The sequence below is a fragment of the Cyprinus carpio genome, chromosome B8 (assembly GCF_018340385.1).
Source record: "Cyprinus carpio isolate SPL01 chromosome B8, ASM1834038v1, whole genome shotgun sequence".
Taxonomy (NCBI): Eukaryota; Metazoa; Chordata; class Actinopteri; order Cypriniformes; family Cyprinidae; genus Cyprinus; species Cyprinus carpio.
In genome coordinates this window covers 18,195,267-18,216,936 of record NC_056604.1, presented here as the reverse complement: position 1 = coordinate 18,216,936, position 21,670 = coordinate 18,195,267, and the positions used below count along the sequence as shown (strand labels likewise).

Below are 21,670 nucleotides of genomic sequence, written 5' to 3'. Positions count from 1 at the left end.
CTGACTATCCATCGCCTGTAAATGGAGTTGTGTTTATCAACACAATGCTGCAACTGGAGTCAATACATCTAAATCATAGTGGCATGTATTACTGTACAGCACATATGAATTTACCTGAACTTGGAACTGTTGAATCTGGAAATGGGACGCACGTGTATGTGTGGGTGAGCTTTATTTTTTTTTACACGTTTCATAATTTTGATTCTATTCTGTTTAAGGACTGAGAATACAATACACTTTTGTTATGCGTCAATGCACTAAACACTTTTTGGTACTTAAAAAGTCTAATAAACGATCCAAATTATAAACATTTATACTTCTCACTCTTATAATTTTTAGTGCCTAATTCAACAACACCAGCTCCCACACCTGTAATTTTGACATTTACACACCAAACCCCTTTAATATGGACACAGTGATGTGGACAGTGCTTTTAGGCTTGGGTTTTGTTTTGCTGATCATCTGCATTGCCTGCGTTATTCACATACATTCTAAAGGTAAGAAAAATTGTGAAATTGCTTTTAAACTTGAATGCTTATGGGTTTCTCACAATGTGCTTGAGATTTGAAAGACACCATTAATTTTAAAATAAACTAAATTCAATTGACTGTAAACATTAACAAGTTGTATTTTTTTAGCGCACAACAGAATAGAAACTAGAGCAAAAGAGGCCCTGGTGAGTGAAGTTTCATTTATTTACATTTTTCTATTTGATTGTGAATATTGACAGAGCTGATGGTCTTTCAGAAAAACAATATAATAGTTTTTGAATAAGTCATTATTTCTCTCAGGTTAATGCTACCCGTGGATCACACTGCCTAGACACTTGTGAAACAACTGTTGTTTATGCAGCATTAAACATTCCTCGAGAGAGTGTGAAATCAAGAAATGAGGTAAATAGTGCCAATCAAGAGCATTGTAGTATTCAAATCATGCTTAGTTATTTGTTATTAACAATTTAGAAAGCAAATGGACAGTTTTGCTGTTTTTGCATTTGCACTTTATATGTAACCACATGCAATTATTTTGTCATTCATTATCATGACTTTTTTTTTTAGAACTGTCCAGCTCCGACACTTACTTCAGTGACCTGCACCGAGGAATCAGTGACATACTCTGAGGTCCACATAAAGAAAAGACCAAAGGATGAAGGTTAAGCATTATTTGCCTGGATTTTATTCACACTGTAATCTCTTTCACCTTGCATATGAGGCAGGGTGTAATTGCCAGTCTTTTAATTGCACTTCAAGCTTCTGGTCCTTTTTTGGCCCCAATTTTGTGAGGTTATTGCTGTAAATATTTTTATATAGTTTCCAAATTTCTGTTTCTCATCATGTAATACTCTTGAAGACTGAATTGTTAAATGTAGTCGGCTCACATTTGAGTCTATATTAAGCTGTATTGTGCTCAAAGTGCATGTATATTTAAAATTAAATTATAAAAACACATTCATTCCTTTCAAAGATTCAAATATATTTCTTGTGTCTTCTGAGTGATTAAGCTTAAGTTGTGATGCATTGGTTAAAAGGTGATTGTTAAACTGATATGCAACCTCATAGAATTGCAAAATGATGTTTTGTGAGTTTATTAGCCAGTGCTTTTATTTTTAAGACTGTAAGTGCACTGAATAGATTCTGTTAAAGTATGGAATGACTTCATATAGGAATTAGACTGCGTTTGTTAAGATTATATTTAATGCGTTGGGTACAGCCCAGTGCAAAGTTTAATTCTAACATTTTTTTTTTTTCATATCAAAAATGTTTAAAATATTAACATCACATTTCAAGTCAAAAATATTATTTAACATCACTGAATCAACCGACAATAATTTATACCAACAAAACTATATTTTATGAGTTTAAATAACTCTTTAAGGTAATAGTTGCAGGTTACTACTTTTTACAGTGTCAGTAGCAATTTTTGTAGCAATAAGCGTCATACCAGAAGCTGAATTTTTTTTTTTACTGAACAGAGATGTTTACCAAAAAAGACTGATGCGTGTTGCCACCTACGCAACCCCATTTAGCGATGTAACGGTAAAAGCCCTAGTCATATAACGTGCTTCAACAACAAGATAATGCTGTTTCATCCTGAGCAAAATCTTTAGTTTCAATATATTTTTACAAATGTCCCGTGAATACAGATTTCTGTGTGGGAGTGTTCAGTGTGCGCTTTCAGAAGATAGAATCAGTTACAGACTGTAGGCGATCTGACATGCTCTAAGCCACAGGTGAATAACAAAGAACTAACAAAATTAACAGACAACGTATGGAGTAAAGTGATTCATGCAGTGTCATGCAGTTTTAAATCATGTAGGAGTTTTGAAATTTGAAATAATTTAATTGGCATTTCCAAATTTACTTTTATATTTTTTTATTTCATTTTTCAGAGAGGGTCAAGCTTCAAACAAGAAACATTAAAACTTTCAATTAATAACAGCCATCCTGTTTACTTCATAAAAAGTGTTATATTAGTGTTGCTACTTTTTTTTCTCCACCAGTACCAAAGTCTTCAGTTAATTGAAGCATATTTATATTCCAATTATTACAACACTTTAAACCTCTTAAAGAGGTTAAAGGAATTGTGTTATGGATATAAACTTGGTAAAAGCAATAAAACAGCATGGAAAAAGGGGATACACTTCACATTTTAAAACATCTTACTGAAGATAATACATTAGATCATGACAGCACCAGACATGCTTTCACTCTCAAACACACACACACACACACACACACACACACACACACACACACACACACACACACACACACACACACACACACACAACAGTAGCATCATTCACATTGCCTTCTGTCAAAAAAAAAAAAAAAAAAAAAACTGAACAAAATAAAACAAAAAGTTCAAGTTCATCAAATCATGGGAAAAAAAACTAAACATTTTTGGACACAGATTATCATGTTTTTGCGTTCTTGAGTGTAAAAAACTCTCTTAATCACACAGATCTCACCAGATCAAAAAGATTGTAGTATGTACAATATTTTACACAAACAAGGTCGAATCTAAGTCTGAGAAATATGTTCTCCTTATAATTACTGCTATTTTCATGATCAATGTAATAAATCCAGTTGCAAAACTAACAAAATATACATTTTGACATCCCATCACACTATATTCTTCAGTAGAAAATGTACCAAATGTGTCTGAAAGCGATTTAGTCTTTTAAATACGCTACAAAGATCCAAACAGTTTTGACACAGATTATTGCTCTTATGCTGTTAAAATGAAAATGCTTTTCTACAGTTACAAAACCTACATGTACATAATGTCATCACAAAAAAAGACAAAACTTGAACAAGAACTGAGAGAGAAAAAATAAAATAAGACAAAAAAATACACTTAAGTTGTTAGCGTTTTAATCTGAGAAATGAACTAGTTACTTACAGGTTTAGCTCTATATAAGAGGAGCAGGAGGTTAGTTTAGAGACTGATATGACAGTAATTCATAAAACAGGAAATATGTCACATCACATTAATAGTGTTGCAGCCGACATTCCACCAGTTTAGGGTTGATTCATGTCATCTAAAAACAGAGAGCTTGAGAAAATAACGAAACCCTGCGGCACGTAAAGTGCATCCGTTATATTCAATTGAAATCACCACACTTCAAAAATCCTTCCTTAAGATGTGGGGAAGAGACGTCAGAACCATGAATACTCTTGTACCTGTCACTCATTTCAATGATAGCCGTTTGTAAATGCTGTGGCAATCAGAGGGCCCTGTAAAGATAAAAATATGGCGTGATTTTAATGCAGCAAAAAAGTAATCCTTATTTTAGTTCAGTTATCAAATTCATAGTTCATCAGATTTTCTCGATTATTTAAAAAAAATACACTAAAATGACTTGAATACACTTCTTATATGAAAATCATGTTTTTAATGACTTTTCTGTGAATTATTTATAACAATTTATAATAAATAATAGTAATTATTATTACCTAGAAATATTACAGCTAATAATTACTACTAATATTTGAAAAATATGCCCTACAGACATTATTTATGTGTTTTTTTTTTAGTTGGATATTTTTTAGAGTCATTTATGTTATGTAATTTTGTTTTTGAAAATGGTTGAAATGCATTTTTTTAAACCTTATGGAACCAGTATGAATACAAAGAGCACATTTCTAAATTTTTTTTCACTTTGTCATCAGTATTATTACATCATTATTTTTATACTATATAGTATTTGTTAATGTTTTGAGTTAGCTTTTATTTTTAGATTTTAAGTTTTCATTTTAAATGTAGTTTAAGTTTAGTAATTTTGTGTTTTTGTGGTTTCGTAATTTTAAGTACTTTTGCTTAAAATTATTTTCAAGTTATTTGCCAAAGCAAGATTTCTCATTTTTAGTGATGCTGTTTTTTTAATTGTTTTTTATTTTTTGCTTTATTTCAGTGGCTGAAAATGTTTTTTTTGGTTTTTAGTCAACATTTGTATTTTTGAGTGTCGTTGTTTCACCCCGAGGCTGTGGCTGAATCCAGTGCTGGGGGCGGGGGATGCAGCGCTGATATAGCTACTGATGGTTGAGTCCTGATTGGCGGGTCCATACAAGTCTGCCATCGGCCCAGGGCTGCTGGTACCTAAAAACCCAGCTGAGCGAGAAGAAGTTGAGCCTACAGAAACAAATCAACATGAAATTCCACAATGTCTCAATGACTTTTCATTAACAGGAAATCTTAAAGCTATATAGGCCAGCCATTGGGGTGTATGCTCTTATTTCCAAAGCATGGTTCATGTGTGGGATGTAGAAAAAACTAAATTCTCGCACCTCTGACCACAGCTGCTGCTGCTGCGGCTGCCGCCATGGGGTTGTACGCCGTTAGAGGAATGGCTACGAAAACATCCGCATACACGCAGAACAAGCAAACAAACAGGAAAGAGAACTTAATCAGTATCAAGCAGTACGAAAAGCAGTGGGAAAAGTGCTTGCATCATTCTGAGAAAGAAGCGATGTTCTGATAATGTGGTGTGGTAACACTTGTTATGCAGGATTTCCTGGGTGCTGTTGTTACGACGTAAGCTTACGGCAATCAGATCACACTATGCTGTGTGTTGGCCGTGTGCAATAGCTGCTTGTGAAGCTCATAGAGGAACTAACCTGTGAGCTCAGAGGGGTGGGGTGATGTCAGAAGGGGGGTCCTCTCTAAGTGGAATTCTAGAATGGAGATAAACACAGAAAGCTGTTTAAACATACACACAAGTGCTGTTCACACTACACACATGGACAAGCACTACAGGGCCTATAGCGGCAAAAGACACACAGAAAGACAGTCTTAGACCGCCTCTCTGAGATTTACAAGCAGCTTCTAATATATGTGGTTTCACACATGAAATCTAATTGCAAAATGTGGAATTTCCATATTTGATGACTATTAGTATATTACTTTGTGCATATGGAAATTGAGTGACCTCAAATGTTTCACCAAGACTGCCAGATAATGTTCAAAAACATATTTAGCAAATTTAACTAAATTAGTAGCAACTACGCAATTTGTATCTGACAGCCATAACCAATACGGTCAGTGAATTGGTTATATGCAATTATACAACAGTTCATTCTGGTCCTGGAATCTGATTGGCTGAGAGGAGTGCAATATTCTAGTGATAACAGAACTCCAACCATTTCACCACTTGTATCACTCCGTTTGTGGTATTGGTTAATGTCATGGCAGACGCCCAAATCCATTATAATTTTATAAATAATACTGTTTTTGTGTCATGGAATGTAGTTTTTTAGGCATGAATGTAGTTGTAGTCCTGCCTACAGCCGAATCACAGCCATGCCGATATACAGCCACATCGCACGGCCACTCATGTGATATTGCTTATACATAAACTGATAAACAATCCCTTCCTGATTCAAAACCCCAATATCTAATAATATTTCTGAGTGTTTGCAAAGACCTATCCCAAGAAAGAGTTAATTCCCGTGAACCAATGTGTGAAAAGTCCTACAGAATGCATGAGCTGGACATTGAGTCTTACCGGGGAACTGATATGTGTATCCTGGTGTGAGACTAGTATAGCTGCGACCCGCATATGTTGCTGCCTGGAACCCTGGATAACCTGGGAAAAAACACCAATTAATGTCTATTCATAAAGTATTGTGAGTAAATAACAAAATGATATGATATTTTGTTAAACAATTATATGCGTAATTTTAATATTATTAACAGTTATACGATAACTCAATATCAATATTAGTCAATATAGTAGAAAAAAGTGTAGCATTTGTGTCTTCGGTATGAATTTATGGCTTTTCCAGACTGCATTTTTCACTCTGAACACCAGAGGGCAGAAGAGGCCATTCCATGCTTTAAGCTCTAATCATCCTTGTAATCTACTCTCTTACCCAGCATTCCTATGCCGAGCATGAAGGCGTCCATCCCATAGGGCATGACACGTGCACGACCTCTTGAAGAGCCTGTGGGTGACATCACTTCTTTGGGCTGGGCCTTCTTACACTCCACCTGTGAGTGGAAAGGGAAGATAACACAAGTTGTAGCAGTGTGTCTGAAATGAAACAGTGTCTCAGAATGAGAATTCTCACCATCTTGTTGTTGATTTCGTGGAAGTGGATCTCACAGACTTTCTCCACCACATCTTCATTCTCAAAGGTCACAAATCCAAAACCTGAGGAAAGAAAGAGTCCAGACGCTCAGGCCACAGTTTACATTTGGATTTCCATTTCAGCCATCATTATAAACAATGTCTAAAGTTCATGTACTTCGGTTCAACTCCAGGTGAAAAGGTCAGATGAAACTACTAACAAATTCTACTTCCCTTCTCACAAACCTTGTTAAATAAATACCAGAATGATTGTGACATCACTAAAAATACAATGATACTACCATTTTTTGGGGAGACATGCACCATGGTATATAATATACAATCACTGTACCACAGTACCACCACCGTACTTTTTATTTAGGGTCCAAAAGTCTGGACCCTAAAAAAATCACCCCGCAAGTATCTGTACAAAAAAACTAAATGAATGTGCTTTTTCTTTGTTCCTGAAAACCTCTCCATTTTGAGGTTTAAAATATTTGTGAATGTCCTTGTGACCTCAAGGTTCACCCTTAATACTGTAATTACACAGATTTTCCTGTGACCTGTATTCTTTTTTAAACCTTTGAAATCATACACGTGTCCACTTTGTCTCCGTTAACAGTGCTAGATTTTCTCAATAAAAAGTTCTACTGTTTTTTTTTCCAACAAAACTTGCTTCTCTCTTCTCAAGTGCTGCTCTGGTCTCCTGTCTGTCTCTCCATGTATCTCCTCCACCTCTCCGCTGGGTTGAAAGGCTGCGGTAAAGCCATGCAAGCTGTCATAATCGATGTGCTGTTGAACCGGCGAGGGGGAGCGAAGGGCGCTTAACGAGGTTTTAGCCTAAACCCTGATTAACGAACACACTAATTACTCAATCTCTCTCCTCACCTACCGCTTATCCTACAGAGTACAGGATGGAGGGCCATGGAGAAGAGATGGAGACAGATTGGACCAGGTTTAGGAAGGGGAGATTGGCTGCACAGTTATTTAATGAAATAAAGAGAAAGGGAAATTTACCTCTGTGTCTGTTGGTGGTTTTGTCGAACATAAGCATGGCGTCATCCACCTGTAGGACAGGAAGAGAAAGAGATTATTTGTTATCTGTAGTATTAGACACAGTTTTTAATCTTGTGATGACGTATATCCAACTGAAACAGGATGTTTGAAGGAACATAAAAAGGTCATGTCTCTTCTTTTGTAAATGGCCAATAGGCTTTAGCTACATCATGGCCAAAAACCATTATATGCTACATGATGGTCAGTTTGAGTTGATATTAAGGGTATTGTATTGGATAAAAATATGAGAAGTGCAGGATGAGTCATCAATGTTTTTTTGTTTTGTTTGTTTGTTTCAGTTTTTCAGGGAAGTGAAAATATAAAATGTGTGTATCTGCTAGTTTTGTCAAATTTTAAGGGAGTCTTTAAAGGTCACTACAATTTAGCAATTTAGCATTTAACAGCTGACGGTAGCCACTGTCTTCCATAGTTATAAAAATAAATACTATGGAAGTCAATGGCTACTGTTAACTGTTCGGTTACCAACGTTCTTCAAAATAGCTTTTTTTGTGTGTTCAACAGAAGAAAGAAACCTCATACAGGTTTGGAACAACTTGAGTAAATGATGACAAAAGTTAGAAATAGTCAGTAAAATCTATTTTACAGTTTTTTTCAACTGCTTACACACAAGATCTTTACTTGTCACATAATTTCTGAAACCTGACACTCAAACACCAGAACCACACTCCAAGGGCCAGTTTTACTAACAGCTTGCAAACTGTCTTTTGGCGTTAAAATTTTACTGTCAGGTTTTACTAAAGACGCGCAGTGACGAATTAGTGCTGAACAGGCGTGGACAGTTATTTTTTGCAACTGACCTTACTGAATATGCATTTGTAGGAGTTTCCCTTTCAGACACAAAAGGTATGGGAGGAGAGTATTAAAATGAATCACGCAATGCGTTTTACTAACGCGTCACTCATCAAATTACTGGCATTTGCGCCATTATTTAATGCCTCAAAAAAGCATGTCTTAAACTATTTTGAGCTTGAAATGGCTGCAATTACTGTTGCTAGGAGGAGGCACAGAAAGCACGTGGTAGAAGGGAAAGGATTTTTTTCCACATGTATTAATTCATTTGAATGCCTGAAGAACACATTATCCGAACATATCGTTTGCCGAGACATGTTATTTTTAATTTGCTTCAGAAAATAAAAGACGACTTGAAATCCTCAACTATGTGTGACCCAATACAAGGTCTATCAAAACTTCTAGCAACCTTTTTTGGCCTTCTGTTTCTTTTCAACGTCTATGGTGACTTCTTAATTTGTTTATTCTTTATTTGCGACTATGCTAATGTGTGCCGTGCTTGGTTGGTCAATATGTAAACTGAGAGTTGTGTCTGTGTTCTATAATTTGCACATTGTTAGTAAATCACCCGCAGAAATTTCCAGGCCCATCGGTGCTGTTTTGGAATTGTGCTCTCACACTAATTTGCCCTGTTTAGTAAAACTGGCCTTATATCTGCAAAACCATACACTAATTCTCGGTCTTTGAAGTTTTCAATTCGATAAAAAAACACTTTTTGCAAAAACACTACACACAATTCTCTATGTAACACACAAAAATCTAACAGGAATCAGTATTATGGCAAAGCAGTTTGCAAATGTTTGCTTTTGAGATTGTGTTGGGTGATATTTTTGAATGCAGTGCTTCATTTTGCAAGTGATGTGAGGCATTTTGCATTTTTTGTGTGCAATTCAATTTGTGTGTAAAGTTTGGAAAAAAAAGAGAAAATGTAATTTGAAAATGTAAGCAGTTGAAAAAAAAACTGTACACTTAAGTTAAAAATATACTTTTAAGATTTGAAGTAGCCTACACTACAAGTGCACATTTAAAACATTGTAAACTGGTTAATTAGTTGGAATGCTAATTACAATTTCATAGGGTTTCCGTTAGAAGAAGGGACTTCTGACTTGTGTTTTAGCATCTGTATGTTTGTGTGTGCAAAAAAGTGTGTCACTGTGAGCATACTGACAGCTTCAACCTAAAGGTCAGAAGTGAAGGTCAGACTTCGAGGTCTTTGTGTGAACAAGAAAGAGAAGATGAAAAACGGTTTCATATTCAATCTAGAATATGAAACACAAGTGGACAGCCTGACCAATCAACACTTGATGTGTGCACACGCTCACAGTCTCTTGGTGAAGACTAACTAACCAAAAGACCAATAACACTCTCTGTGTTCCTTCTCCATTTCCTTTTACTCATCTTTTAATGTGTGTGCCTGGAAAAAAAAAGTAGGGTTTAATATCACTAGTTATTAAATGGCTGATATTTGGTCATTTTGAGATGGTTAAAATTTATTAACAACCCTGCATTTTTATCAATATATAACAAACAAAATATTTTTGCCTTCATTTAATTGAAAACCAGAACAGAAAACAAAGTTTCAGTAATTAAATGTGGGGTAGGGATATAGGGTAGGGATAAATTAGAACCAGTGGTATTAAAAGTTGAAGTAAAAGTTGGGTAACACTTTATTTTAAGGGTGTCCTACAGTGTAATTATACATGTAAGTATTGAGTAATATTAATTAACTACATGTACTTACTACTGTATTTGGTTAGGATTAGGGTTTGGATAGGGTTACTTACTTTACATAATTTACTGTTATTATAATAGTAAGTTGTAGTTTATCCATGGTGTTTGTGCAAAAAAGACACTGACACAGTCAAAATGGTTAATTGAAAAACTGCTATTTGTTCCTGTCATGAATTTTGATCCTCCTATTCCAATCAGAACTTTTTTTTCCCCCTAATTTTTTCAGTTGATGATATTTTGGTGGATCACGATACAAAATAGTTAGTGAACTTTGAGTAAATATTGTTTAAAATTTAATAAATTTTATGCACATTTAATTTTTTTTTGTCACTCACCACTGTTGTTATGGTAGTCATTCAGCATTATATTACGTTGTATTTGCCTATATGGGGGGCAGTCTTGAACATAAAGTGAAAAAATCAACAGTTTAAGTCACCCAATATTATTGTAGAATTGTGAATTTAAAGAAAACATATATATATTTAAAAAGTGTTCATTTAATTTCATAATTGTTTTTTTTGTTGTTCATTTCATTTTCTGTCATTCAGCATTATTATTATGTTGTGTTTGCCTACAAGACAGTCTTTGACATAAACAAAAAATCAACAGTTTAGGTTACCAATATTATTGCATAAATGTATGACAGAATTTTATGTGAATTTAAATTTGTCATATAGAATTGTTTTATGTTATATTTGGCTAAATGGCAGTCTTGGACATTAAGAAAATCAGCAGTTTTAGTCACCCAAACTCTTAAACAACAGAACAGAATTCCTGTAGTTCAGACAGCAGTGCAAGTGCTAGCATTGCCAAGGACAAAGCTTTGATTCCTAGGGAGAGCAAGCACTGATAACATGTTTACCTTGAATGCAACACAAGTTGCTTTGGATTAATTGTGACGAGAGGTATGATGATAAAAACAAGCATTTGTCTGGCCTTGTGATACAAATAAGGCAGCCCCCATAAATCAGCTGTTATTATTGACAATAGTCTTCATCTCATGTGAGCGTACATGATTTATCACATTGTCAAAAATCTGATAATATTTTCAAAAAGCAACTGGCTACATGAGGGGAAAATCCTGAGTGCACCTTTTAAAGGTCAGATCAAGTAGAAATTTGAGAGCTTTTCTCACTTTTTACACGTTTATATTTAATAACCTTTCAAATTTTCCAATCTTAACTAGTATCTTTTTTTTAATTGAGCTACAAATCGAGTCCCGTCTCGTTCTGAGTGCTTCTTATCATGGTGTCTTTTTTTTCTCTCTCCATCGTTCCCTCTCTCCATCCCTTGTTCAAAACCAGGCCAGAACACAAAGTGACCAGTGAGGCAAACTAATCTGCAACTTCCCCGGGTGGCTGCGACTATCATCTCTCTCTTTTTTTTCTCTCTATCTGCATTCCACACTTAAGTATGGCTCAAGAATGATGAATTATTTTCTGCCCAAGTTTTGCGCTGACATTGTGTAACTGAAGTGTGATGCAAAGAAACGTTAGATGATCTATTACAGAAGCCTGTCAGATTTTGGGGTGTACAGTATTGTTGTGTTACTTCAGTTATGAACAATCGTCCTGTCCCTAAATAAACAGTCTGTCTCTCATTTTCTCTCCTACACACACACACCCCAAAACACAAAACCTTTTGCCCGCTAAATTACTTGGGGGACAATGGATGGGCAGGGTCACCGTGGTAACCGGGTAGGAGGGGGGCTGAGGGCAGGAGCAGCTGTTCCATCAAATTAATTCAGATTCAAGTAATCTCCCCCACGTTCCCCTGCTAACAAAACTCACCCCTTCAAACTCTCAAACTCTACCCCAACTCTTTCTCTCAGTCTCTCTGCGCCTTTCTTGTTCCCTCTTTCATGCTTCCTCACCAATCTGGCTCAGATTTCACTCAGTACACCTCTGTTAAACCTTCAGAATGATTTGTTTGTGTTATTTAATTTAAACTTTATTTCAACTGATGACTTGATGGGTTGAGTCATTTTTGATGCTGTTTAAAAAAGGAAGAAATAAAAACACCTATGACTGTACATTAAACACTACTGTTCAAAAATTTGGGGTCAGTAATGTTTTTTTTTTTTTTTTTTTAAGAAATTAATACTTATATACAGCAAGGATGCATTAAATTGATCAAACGTGATTGTAAGCACACATCTTTATTTACTTCAAATTTTTCTAGAACTTTCTATTCATCAAATATTCCTGAAAAATGTATAATGGTTTCCAAAAAAAAATATTAAGCAGAACAACTATTTTCAACGCTGATAATGATAATAATACATTTTCCTTGAGCAGCAAATCAGCATATTAGAATGGTTTCTGAAGGATCATGTGACACTGAAGACTGGAGTAATGATGCTGAAAATTCAGCTTTACATCACAGGAATAAATAACATTTTAAAATATAATAAAATAGAAAACAGTTATTTTGTAATAATTTTACTGTATTTTTGACCAAATAAATGCAGCCTTGGTGAGCATAAGGGACTTCTTTTAAAAGTATAAAAAATATTACTGACCCCAAAGTTTTGTAGGATCATGTACAGACAGTAATTAATGTGTTACTGATTATTATCATATTATACTTTATTGTATTCATATTTAATCCTATTTATTGTATTAGCTATATTCCTGTTCCAAGCCTAAGAACATAATTTACTCATAGTACAATCACTGTAACAGATGACTTACCTTTCGACGAACTGGTCAAAGTACTGCTTTACATCTTCAATAGTAGTGTTCACTGACAGACCTCCAACAAAGATTTTCTTTGTCCGAGTCACCAACTGAAAAAGAGAGATAGGGTGGAGAGATGAAGATCTTCAAAAATAACAAAAAGCTGTATATTATCAAAGCATCTTGACCACGTGGACCAGTCAGGCACATACCTTGGGCTGCGCTCGTCGCGGAAAGGCAACTTTCGGGTCAATCTAGAGGAGAGTTTGAAAGGAGAAGGTCTAGTTTAGAAATTTTGGAGAAAGAGGAAGACTGACACCAGCACAACCAGGACTATAAATGAGAACATCAGTGAGAAGCTCACATCCTCTGAGCTCTGGTTTCGGTTGGTGTCTCTCTGCCCTTGCAGGGACGTCTGCATGTGTGTTTTAAAGGCTCTGACTGCACCCTGCATCAACTTTACTGTCTAAGAATGATGGTACATTCATACATGCAGAGTTCAGGGAAGGACAAGAGCGATGAGAAATGAAAAAGAAATGTAGATTCAACTAAAGAGAGAAGTGACAGTGAGAAACTATTAAGAAGAGAATAACGCTCCATTCACACTGACAGTGATTTTATTCTTAGATATTGCCAGGTTGTTGTATTATTGGTCGCTTGAAGACGTTCCTAATATTTCTGGTTGGCTGCGCAATTGGCCGTAGTTTTTGGACATCGTATTACAGATAAGTAAGTAAATAAGTCTCTGTCTAAGTATAGACCTGGTTATACTATATGCAGCATTAAAATGAAATAGACTGAATATGTATTATTTTTGTATTGTTATAGTATGTGTTCTAGGGCTGCATAATTAATTGGAATAAAATGACTGAAAATAAAGATAAATAAGACAATTATTATTATTATTATTTTTTGCCTGTGTAAAGTTTATTTATGCAAAAAAAAAAAAAAAAAACTTAAGTACTGCATAATGTCATAATTCATAAAAATCGTATTAATTTTTGGTTTTGGTACGATTTTGTAATGTTTTTAAAAGAAGTATTTTAAGACTTAAGAAGCCTCTTGACAAGGCTGCATGTATTTGCAAAAATGTAGTAATATTGCAAATTAAAACAACTGCTTTCTATGTGAATATATTTAAAAATGCAATTTATTCCTGTGATAGCAAAACTGGATTTTCAGCATCATAACTCCAGTATTCAGTGTCACATGATCCTTCAGAATCATTCTAAAATTATTTATTAAATGATTACAACATTATTATTATTTTTAATCATTCTTTCTTATCATTGATTTTAAAAACAGTAGTGCTGCTTAATATTGTAGTATAAACTGTAATTCACTTTTTTTAGGATACTACAGAACAGCATTTACTTGAAATAGAAATCTTTTGTAACATTGTAAATGTCTTTACTGTCCCTTTTGATCAATTTAATGCATCTTTTCTCAAAAACATTATTAATTTCCTTTAAACCAATTGTTAGTCCCCACATAGTGACTTTTCTCATCGCCAACGGTCTCTGCCGCTCATGTGATTGGCAAATCTGGCAAATCTGGAGTCGCTTTGTTGCTGAACACCCCTTAAATCAGAGAGTGTAACGTTCACAGACGACAGAGAAAGTTCACAGGTTTCTGTGAGAGGCAAATGGAAATGGATGACTAGACAGAAGAGGCTGTCAAGGCCACCTGTGACTGGACAAGAGAAGGGTCAGCTTTCCTGTAAACATCACTGGACGACATCAAAAACACTCAGGGAAACACCACAACAACGTTTCCTTGGAAGAAGAGTGGTCAGAAACTAAAAGAAGGCACAGAAACTCAAGCGGAAAAGCATCCTTGACCCACACATTCTTTTGACAGCCAAACAAAATATTTTGTTTGTTTGTGTTTGTTTGTTTTTGCATGTATTTCTATTTCTTTTCTTTCTTTCTAAAAGTCTGGTTAAAATTTATTGGTGTCTAAATCTGGAAAATGAGCTGTGAAACATTAAAAAAATAGTATCCAGCTCCTTGAAACTACAGTATACTTGCACTTAAATGCATTAAAGTTGCTAAAAAGCTAAATTTGTGTAAATGTAGCAATGACATTTTGATACCACTAGATTTTTTATTTATGAACCATGTGCAGAAAATTTGATGTTGATTAGCACCCATTGCCACAGTAGACAAACTAAATTACAGAAACTCAAGATACTCTATATTAGTCTATAGTCTAGTCCATCTATTTACCAGACGCTAGTCTACGTCATGCTGTACTGAGGTTAAATTCTAGAAGACAGTGAAGGCAGTACAGCGCTAGCAGCAATGATTAGTCTGTCCGAGAGAGGGTTCGAATAGAGCTACGCTAAAGAGCTAGCAGCTCTGAGGTAAACTACAGCAGTTTACCAGAGTCGCCCGTTTGTTTTCATACAACAGACTACGAGTAACAGAGATTCTTTGTGAATCTAGAGAGTAAAATGAAGAGGCTAAGCTGATCTGATGCAGAGGCTATGGTTTACAGTATGTCTATAGTTTCTAGACTACTCTGATAGTCACCTCCGGTCCACAACATTGCTGAGGCCGCACCACTCCTGTGCACAATCAAAAACAAACAAACAGACACACACACAAACAAACAAAATCAACATACAGCCACCGACGCACATGAGAGAAAAGCTGAGGATAAAATGTTTGGTCACATAAAAACAGATTATTGTCATTCGAGCTGGTTTTGACCATGTCGAGAGTGGAGAGACACTGAAAAATAATGGATTCAGTAGGGGCTTGTATGTTTAAACACCATAGACATTCAATACATTCACATTAGTGGTCAGTCTTAAACTTTTACGCTTTTTTGGTCTTGAATATTTACTTATACTCTTTTGCATTTTATCACGCAATGCTTCAATGAAATGACAGCTGCCATGTGTCTATTAATCATTATATAAAATACATACAATGATTACAATATTCCATTCTGAGGGATTTTAAGTTTATCCACTATTGATTTTCACTAAATTTACATTTACATAGTTTTAGACATGAGGTTTCAACTCTTTCAACTTTTTCAGTCTTCATTTTTTTTGTGTGTGTGTATATTAAACATAGTAAAATGTGATTTATACAATTACTAGACCATTTCTACTGTAAGCACGGTTTTAAATTCGTAATTAAAATGTATTTTGATCTTTTTTTTTTTTTTTTTTTTTATGGGGGCATGAAGTAAAAAAATGTAAAGAAAATAATATAGTGGGGTGATAGACCTCTTCTGATATCATAATGAAGAAAAAAATAGAAAAAAGAAAACAATTCTTTAAATACTATTTTATTTTCATTATCTTTACTATTTTTTACATAATATTTGAAGAAATCTGCTCCACTGCTTATAAATGTTTAAAAGGCTGGTCCACTAAATTTTCATTTCTTTATTTATTTTAATTTTTTTTTTTACAAAAAAAATATTGATTAAGATGTGTATAATCCCATGTATTCAATGTGTAAGGAAAATACTTTTTTTAACTGGGGCAGACATTTTTATTTTAAAATTAAAACATGTTAAACTTATATGAAATAAAATAAAGATTAAACTTATGTTAAATAAAAGTGTTTTAAAACCATCTGAAACCAAAATGAACAGAACAACTACATTTCTAAGAACCTGGTGTGTTTTAAAACATTCTCTTTTTTATCTTGTAAACTCTTATGTGCTCTTTTTGTATTCTCACTTGACCCAAAGGTCGATATTACAGTTAAAACCTCTTTTTGAGTTTGACTCCCAGCGCTAATACACTTCAGTATTAAAGTGTGCACAACAAATGCACACTTTGTATGGATATTCTGATTTATGTGTTTACTTTAAGGGTGTTTTCAAATGCTGTCAATACTTCTCTGTGGCTCTGGGAATAACATTACCCTTTGATTCACAAATTTTCCATCTTGGGAGAACAAAAACACATCCAGTGACACAGCTTTCTTTAACATGAAAACACATACTCACATCATTTCAGAAATACAATAAAAAGGGACATATCTGAATAGTATCTGACCACAATGTGCCCTTAAACGGCCACAATTGCCATCCCTGTCAAAACTATTTTAAGTCAATGGACTTAACTAACCAGGTCAATCCTTTAGGGTCAGTCGCCAAAACCCTAGCGGTGTGTATCAATCACATACAGACAAACACACAAGCACACAGAACGACCGCACCATCCACAAGAACACTCAACAGTGCGTCCCAAGACCGCTGACTTAAAAATTGTGATTTTTATGAGTTACGCCACACACGTTTCTCTCTCTTTCCTGGCCTCCCCTCCTCCATTGCCCCATCGCTGAGCTCGTTAAGCTAATCTCCAGTTTAAAGTCGGCCCAGGCGAGCAGCCATAAGGCACCTTCACAGGGGCACAGTCATAGAGGTAAAGCAGGACAAAGGCCTCCATGTTCCCCTGGCTCTGCCTGCCTCTCTCTCAGGGGGGAGGCACTTAGAAAACAGCACAAGCGGCCAGGCTGTGGAAGACTGGAGCTGAGAGACACTTTCTAAACGCTCGCTGTAGTTTTATGTAAGAGTCCAATGGGCTTTTCCAGTCCTTTTCCTTCGGTTGCCTGTTTCGGGTTAAAAAACGAAGCACAGAAACACACAGTTTCGTTGTGGTTTGCCGTGTACTACCTGTTGCCATAGTGCGAGGCGGTTTTTCACTCAAATGAGGAACTAGTGCAAACTTTCAGAAGAGGGAGAGAGAGAGATGAGAAAGTTTTTTCTTCTCCTTCGGGCCTCATGCTCCCTCCCCACTGACCCCCTAGGGGGTGACTCCACTGTCGTCATGGTAACCAACGGGCACCATTGTCCCAGGACCCGCCTGCTCTGCACAGCGACAAAGACTCTCACAAATAGATGCACCGCAACACAAAACCTCGCATTAAAGTTTCCTATTTCTAGCACTCTCACTGAATCTAGTAATCCGTTTTGATGCAAAATCATGTTTGTTTTATTCATCCAATGAATGTCATTCATAAACAAGGCCTAAAAATCCTTGTACACCTGTTAGAAAAACAGCAGTGAGGCATCACAGGATTCAAGGACTAGGGGAAAAATCTGAGTCTAATGTGTTTGGTGAGCACTCTTGAGACAAGGCACCACAAAGGCTTCCCAGCAACTCCCAGCATACCCTGTTCGGGTCCCCTAGTTACCATAGCAATTGACACAGAATAGGAATGCATCCCTGACAACCTCATTGAGGAACGGCTGAGATGGGAACTTTTTCTCGCTCTCTCTCTCTCCAAATCCTCCCGAATTGTTTGACTAAAACCCAATGTGAAGAGGCATGAAACCTCACAAGCATACACAGCATCTGTGACTCTGAACAATTATATATTGGCATTTCGGTCAGTCAGATACTGCACTGAAAATCATTAAAGCTACATAAAAAAAAACAATGTGTATCTGAAGTGGTTTTAGTAAACGCAACACAGGAGACAGTTAGCACAGAAGTTAAATGATGATAAAAACTCACAGTTTTCGAGTCCAGCTCATGTCTGGACTGGGCCAAGACTTTGTCCACACCAGCTTGGTCAACAAATGTGACAAATCCGAAACCCCTAGAGGAAAGAGAGATGAAAATTACAACACCTCCACCCATTTGTGGAAACGGGACAATACGGTCAATAATAAAAGCCTTTGTATGTTTGTTGTCGCTTCCCAGTCAGGTTGGCTGTTCCCTTACCTCGAGCGTTTTGTAACTGGATCTCTCATCACCATACTCTCTTTCACTTCACCAAACTTGCAGAAGTAGTCCTTCAAACCCTCTGAGAACGCAGGAGAAGATGAATTATTTCAGAACATTACAGGTGAGAAGCCAAACAAGATCATGGAAAAGATTATTAATTGATGACATCAACAGTGAACGGATGACATCATCAATGGCGATGATCTAAGAAGCCTGATGTGAAATACAAGGTGAGATCATCGTCATATGCAATACTTTTTATATAAATTAAGATGATCTACTCTAATGATGTATTTTTGATTTCTAAATCTAAAATTGTTTTAAAAACACTCAAGTTTGGACTAACTTATAGATATTAGCCACAAATACGATTCTTAGTTATCGACTTTGGTGGAAAGTAGGTGCCTGCCAAGCTGATAAAACCTAATGAAAATGTTCATCTATTAAATGATCATAATAGCTGGCAGAATCAGATGACAGGAAGGCTATTAAGAGTTCTGTGCCGTGAACAATACCTCAGCGTCATTCAAAACAACAATGTGTCCTACATACTGAGGACAGCCTACAGCATGACAGCAGTTGGTGAAACTTTCTCCATTCACTCAGCTAAACCTGTTGTATGGGCTTTGCACAAAGGATCAAGCCAATTTTTTTTCTCATCCAGAGCTACTTGCTTAATAGTTGCATGCATACCATGAAACACTTATGCATTATAAAAATGTCTTCACCTTTATAGCTACTATCTTTAATCTTCTTTTGTTGCAGTGATTTATTACATTTCCACTCGATTTTAAGCCATTTCTCATAGAATTAAATTGCATTGAATTTGCAGGTTGTAACTCTACTCTTTGTAGCTGCTTGAAAAGGCTATTGAGATTTATTTAGACTGTAATTACACAGTAATTCAGTGTTTTATATGAATCAGATCTGTCTCTTAGTAACGTGCTACTCACCTTGCGTAGTCTGCCAGCTCAGACCACCGATGAACATTTTACTGTGAAAACAACACAAACAAGTGATCAACAAGTGCTGCGCGTTTGCGTATAAATCAGAAGGACTGAAACGACGCAGAAGAGCCGCGTCAAGATCTTCCGAGACTCAAATAACGGCAGTGATTCTCAGTGAAACTCATCCGAGTGGATGAGAGGTGCGCCGGACACCGCCAAAACACGTTTCCCTCTTTGTTGAGTTACTTTTTAATTGATTGCGATCTGACGCTCTTATATGCAAGTTTTGAGATCGGAAGAAGGTTTTTACCAGGGGTCGTGCGGAGAGTCCGAGGAGGACAGGTTACTTTGGCTGCCTTCCGACTCCATTGCGCGGCTGTGTATCCCGTCCGAGTACGGTGCGAAAAAGGAGGCAGAAAGTGTGGAGAGGGGGATTGGCATGGTGGGGTGAGTTAGAGCTCAAAGCCCAAAGACTCCACCTCTCTCTTGGTCCAGTCCCGGCGTGAAACACGGGAGCCCTCGAGAACTGACCGGGAGTCAGTGGATTACCTTCCTCCGTGACACGAGGGTGACATCAGAACCGAAACGATTCGGCACCACGTTAACGATCTGTGTCTGTTTGTAGCGATTTACCGATTTACTGAACCAACATTATTTATTTCTTTGATTATTATTTATTTAAATCATTATAAGAATCTTTTTTTTTCATTTATTTGTGAATATTGTTTTATATAGTGATCATTCATTTTATTATAGAACATTTATTTGTTTATTTATTTATTTGTGAACATTGCTTTATTTATTAGTGAACATTCATTTTATTAAATAACAATTTTTTAAAAATTATTTATCTTATTATTTGTTTTAATTTTTTATTTAAATACATTTAATTTCAGAGTACTTAAATGACACAAAGTTTAATGCATACAAAATTACCAAAGCATCAATACCAAAAGTGTCAGACAAAAGTTACAATAATAAAAAAAATAGAGTAGGCCTACCATTTATAATAATAATAATAATAATAATAATAATCAGTAGTATTAAATAATGTTCAACAAGACATTAATGAACAGAATATAAATAACAATTCAATGTTAATATGAAATCATGCACAAATGCCCTCCTCTACAGTACCTGCATTTGATTTCTGACAGTTTAGGGCAACAAAGAGTGAAAGGTGAGAGTTTTTCCAGAATTTTTCTCTCTTATATCTCTAACTTTATAACAGTGAAGTTAGACATTTGCAACATCACCAGTGTCACACTCTTCCATTTTGAAGCCATGTTTCTATGTGTTTGGCTTTTCCTATGAGGATCTGTCTCCGATTCTGATAAATCAAACCTAACCAAATCAAACATTCCAGGTTCCTTTGACTTGCACTTTCATTTTCCCAATGGCATGATTAGTGTTTTTTTTTTTTTGGTGATTTGGTTTTGTTCAGCAGAGCTGCTCTGAAACTGATCTCTCTCTCTCTCTCTCTCTCTCTCTCTCTCTCTCTCTCTCTCTCTCTCTCTCTCTCTCTCTCTCTCTCTCTCTCTCTCTCTCTCTCTCTCTCTCTCTATGCCATTTTCTTTCTTTTGACACCTGTTGATGAAACTGTTCTGGTGGAAACAGTCCACTCTGACCTTCTCTCTAGGGGAAGCCCATATCAGCACAGCATATCACCATTACTATAGCAACAATTTCTCAAATAGAGATGCAGCTAAGCAGGAGTTTTCAATCTTTAGAAATCCAACCCCCCCGCCACCAACCACCCAGATTCTCAGCAAACTCAGAGACCCCCAGTCTAAAAAGAGATAATTTTCAGTCACACTTTATAATGAATTTAATAAAGAACATTAGTTTACATGAAGCATAAATGCCATGAAAATTACACATTATTTCTACTTCCTGTTATTTGAAACCAGAACATGGTTTAAAAATACATTTGATTAGTTCGGTCAGATTTTGGTTCTCCATACAAGACACAGTAGTATAATCTTTTCAAATTGTCCTTTATCCATGTGTTCTTTTGTGAATAAGACATAAACGCTGACTGTGTGCAGTGTGAGCAGGTGGTATTGGAGGCCATCTTGGATCAATACAGATTTATCTGGCCGTATGGCCTAATTTGACATGTATGAGAGGTGGTAAAAAGCCACTGCACATTGCCAAGTGGCTCTCTACAACTAGC

At 35.9% G+C, this 21,670-nt stretch overlaps 1 protein-coding gene across 1 annotated transcript; it reads right to left on the bottom strand.

The window, feature by feature from the left end:
* Positions 1-2,356: 2,356 nt before the first annotated feature.
* Positions 2,357-19,940, bottom strand: LOC109109892 (RNA-binding protein Musashi homolog 1-like). The gene is made up of 14 exons (XM_042729094.1): positions 19,805-19,940; positions 19,501-19,541; positions 18,545-18,626; positions 18,335-18,419; positions 13,059-13,100; positions 12,862-12,956; positions 7,589-7,656; positions 6,573-6,655; positions 6,375-6,492; positions 6,008-6,088; positions 5,121-5,177; positions 4,791-4,853; positions 4,481-4,635; positions 2,357-3,740 (listed from the first exon to the last, which is right to left on the bottom strand). Exons 1-14 carry the CDS (start codon positions 19,933-19,935, stop codon positions 3,699-3,701), a joined length of 1,143 nt encoding a protein of 380 aa, XP_042585028.1. The 5' UTR covers positions 19,936-19,940; the 3' UTR covers positions 2,357-3,698.
* Between the last annotated feature and the right edge of the window lie 1,730 nt (positions 19,941-21,670).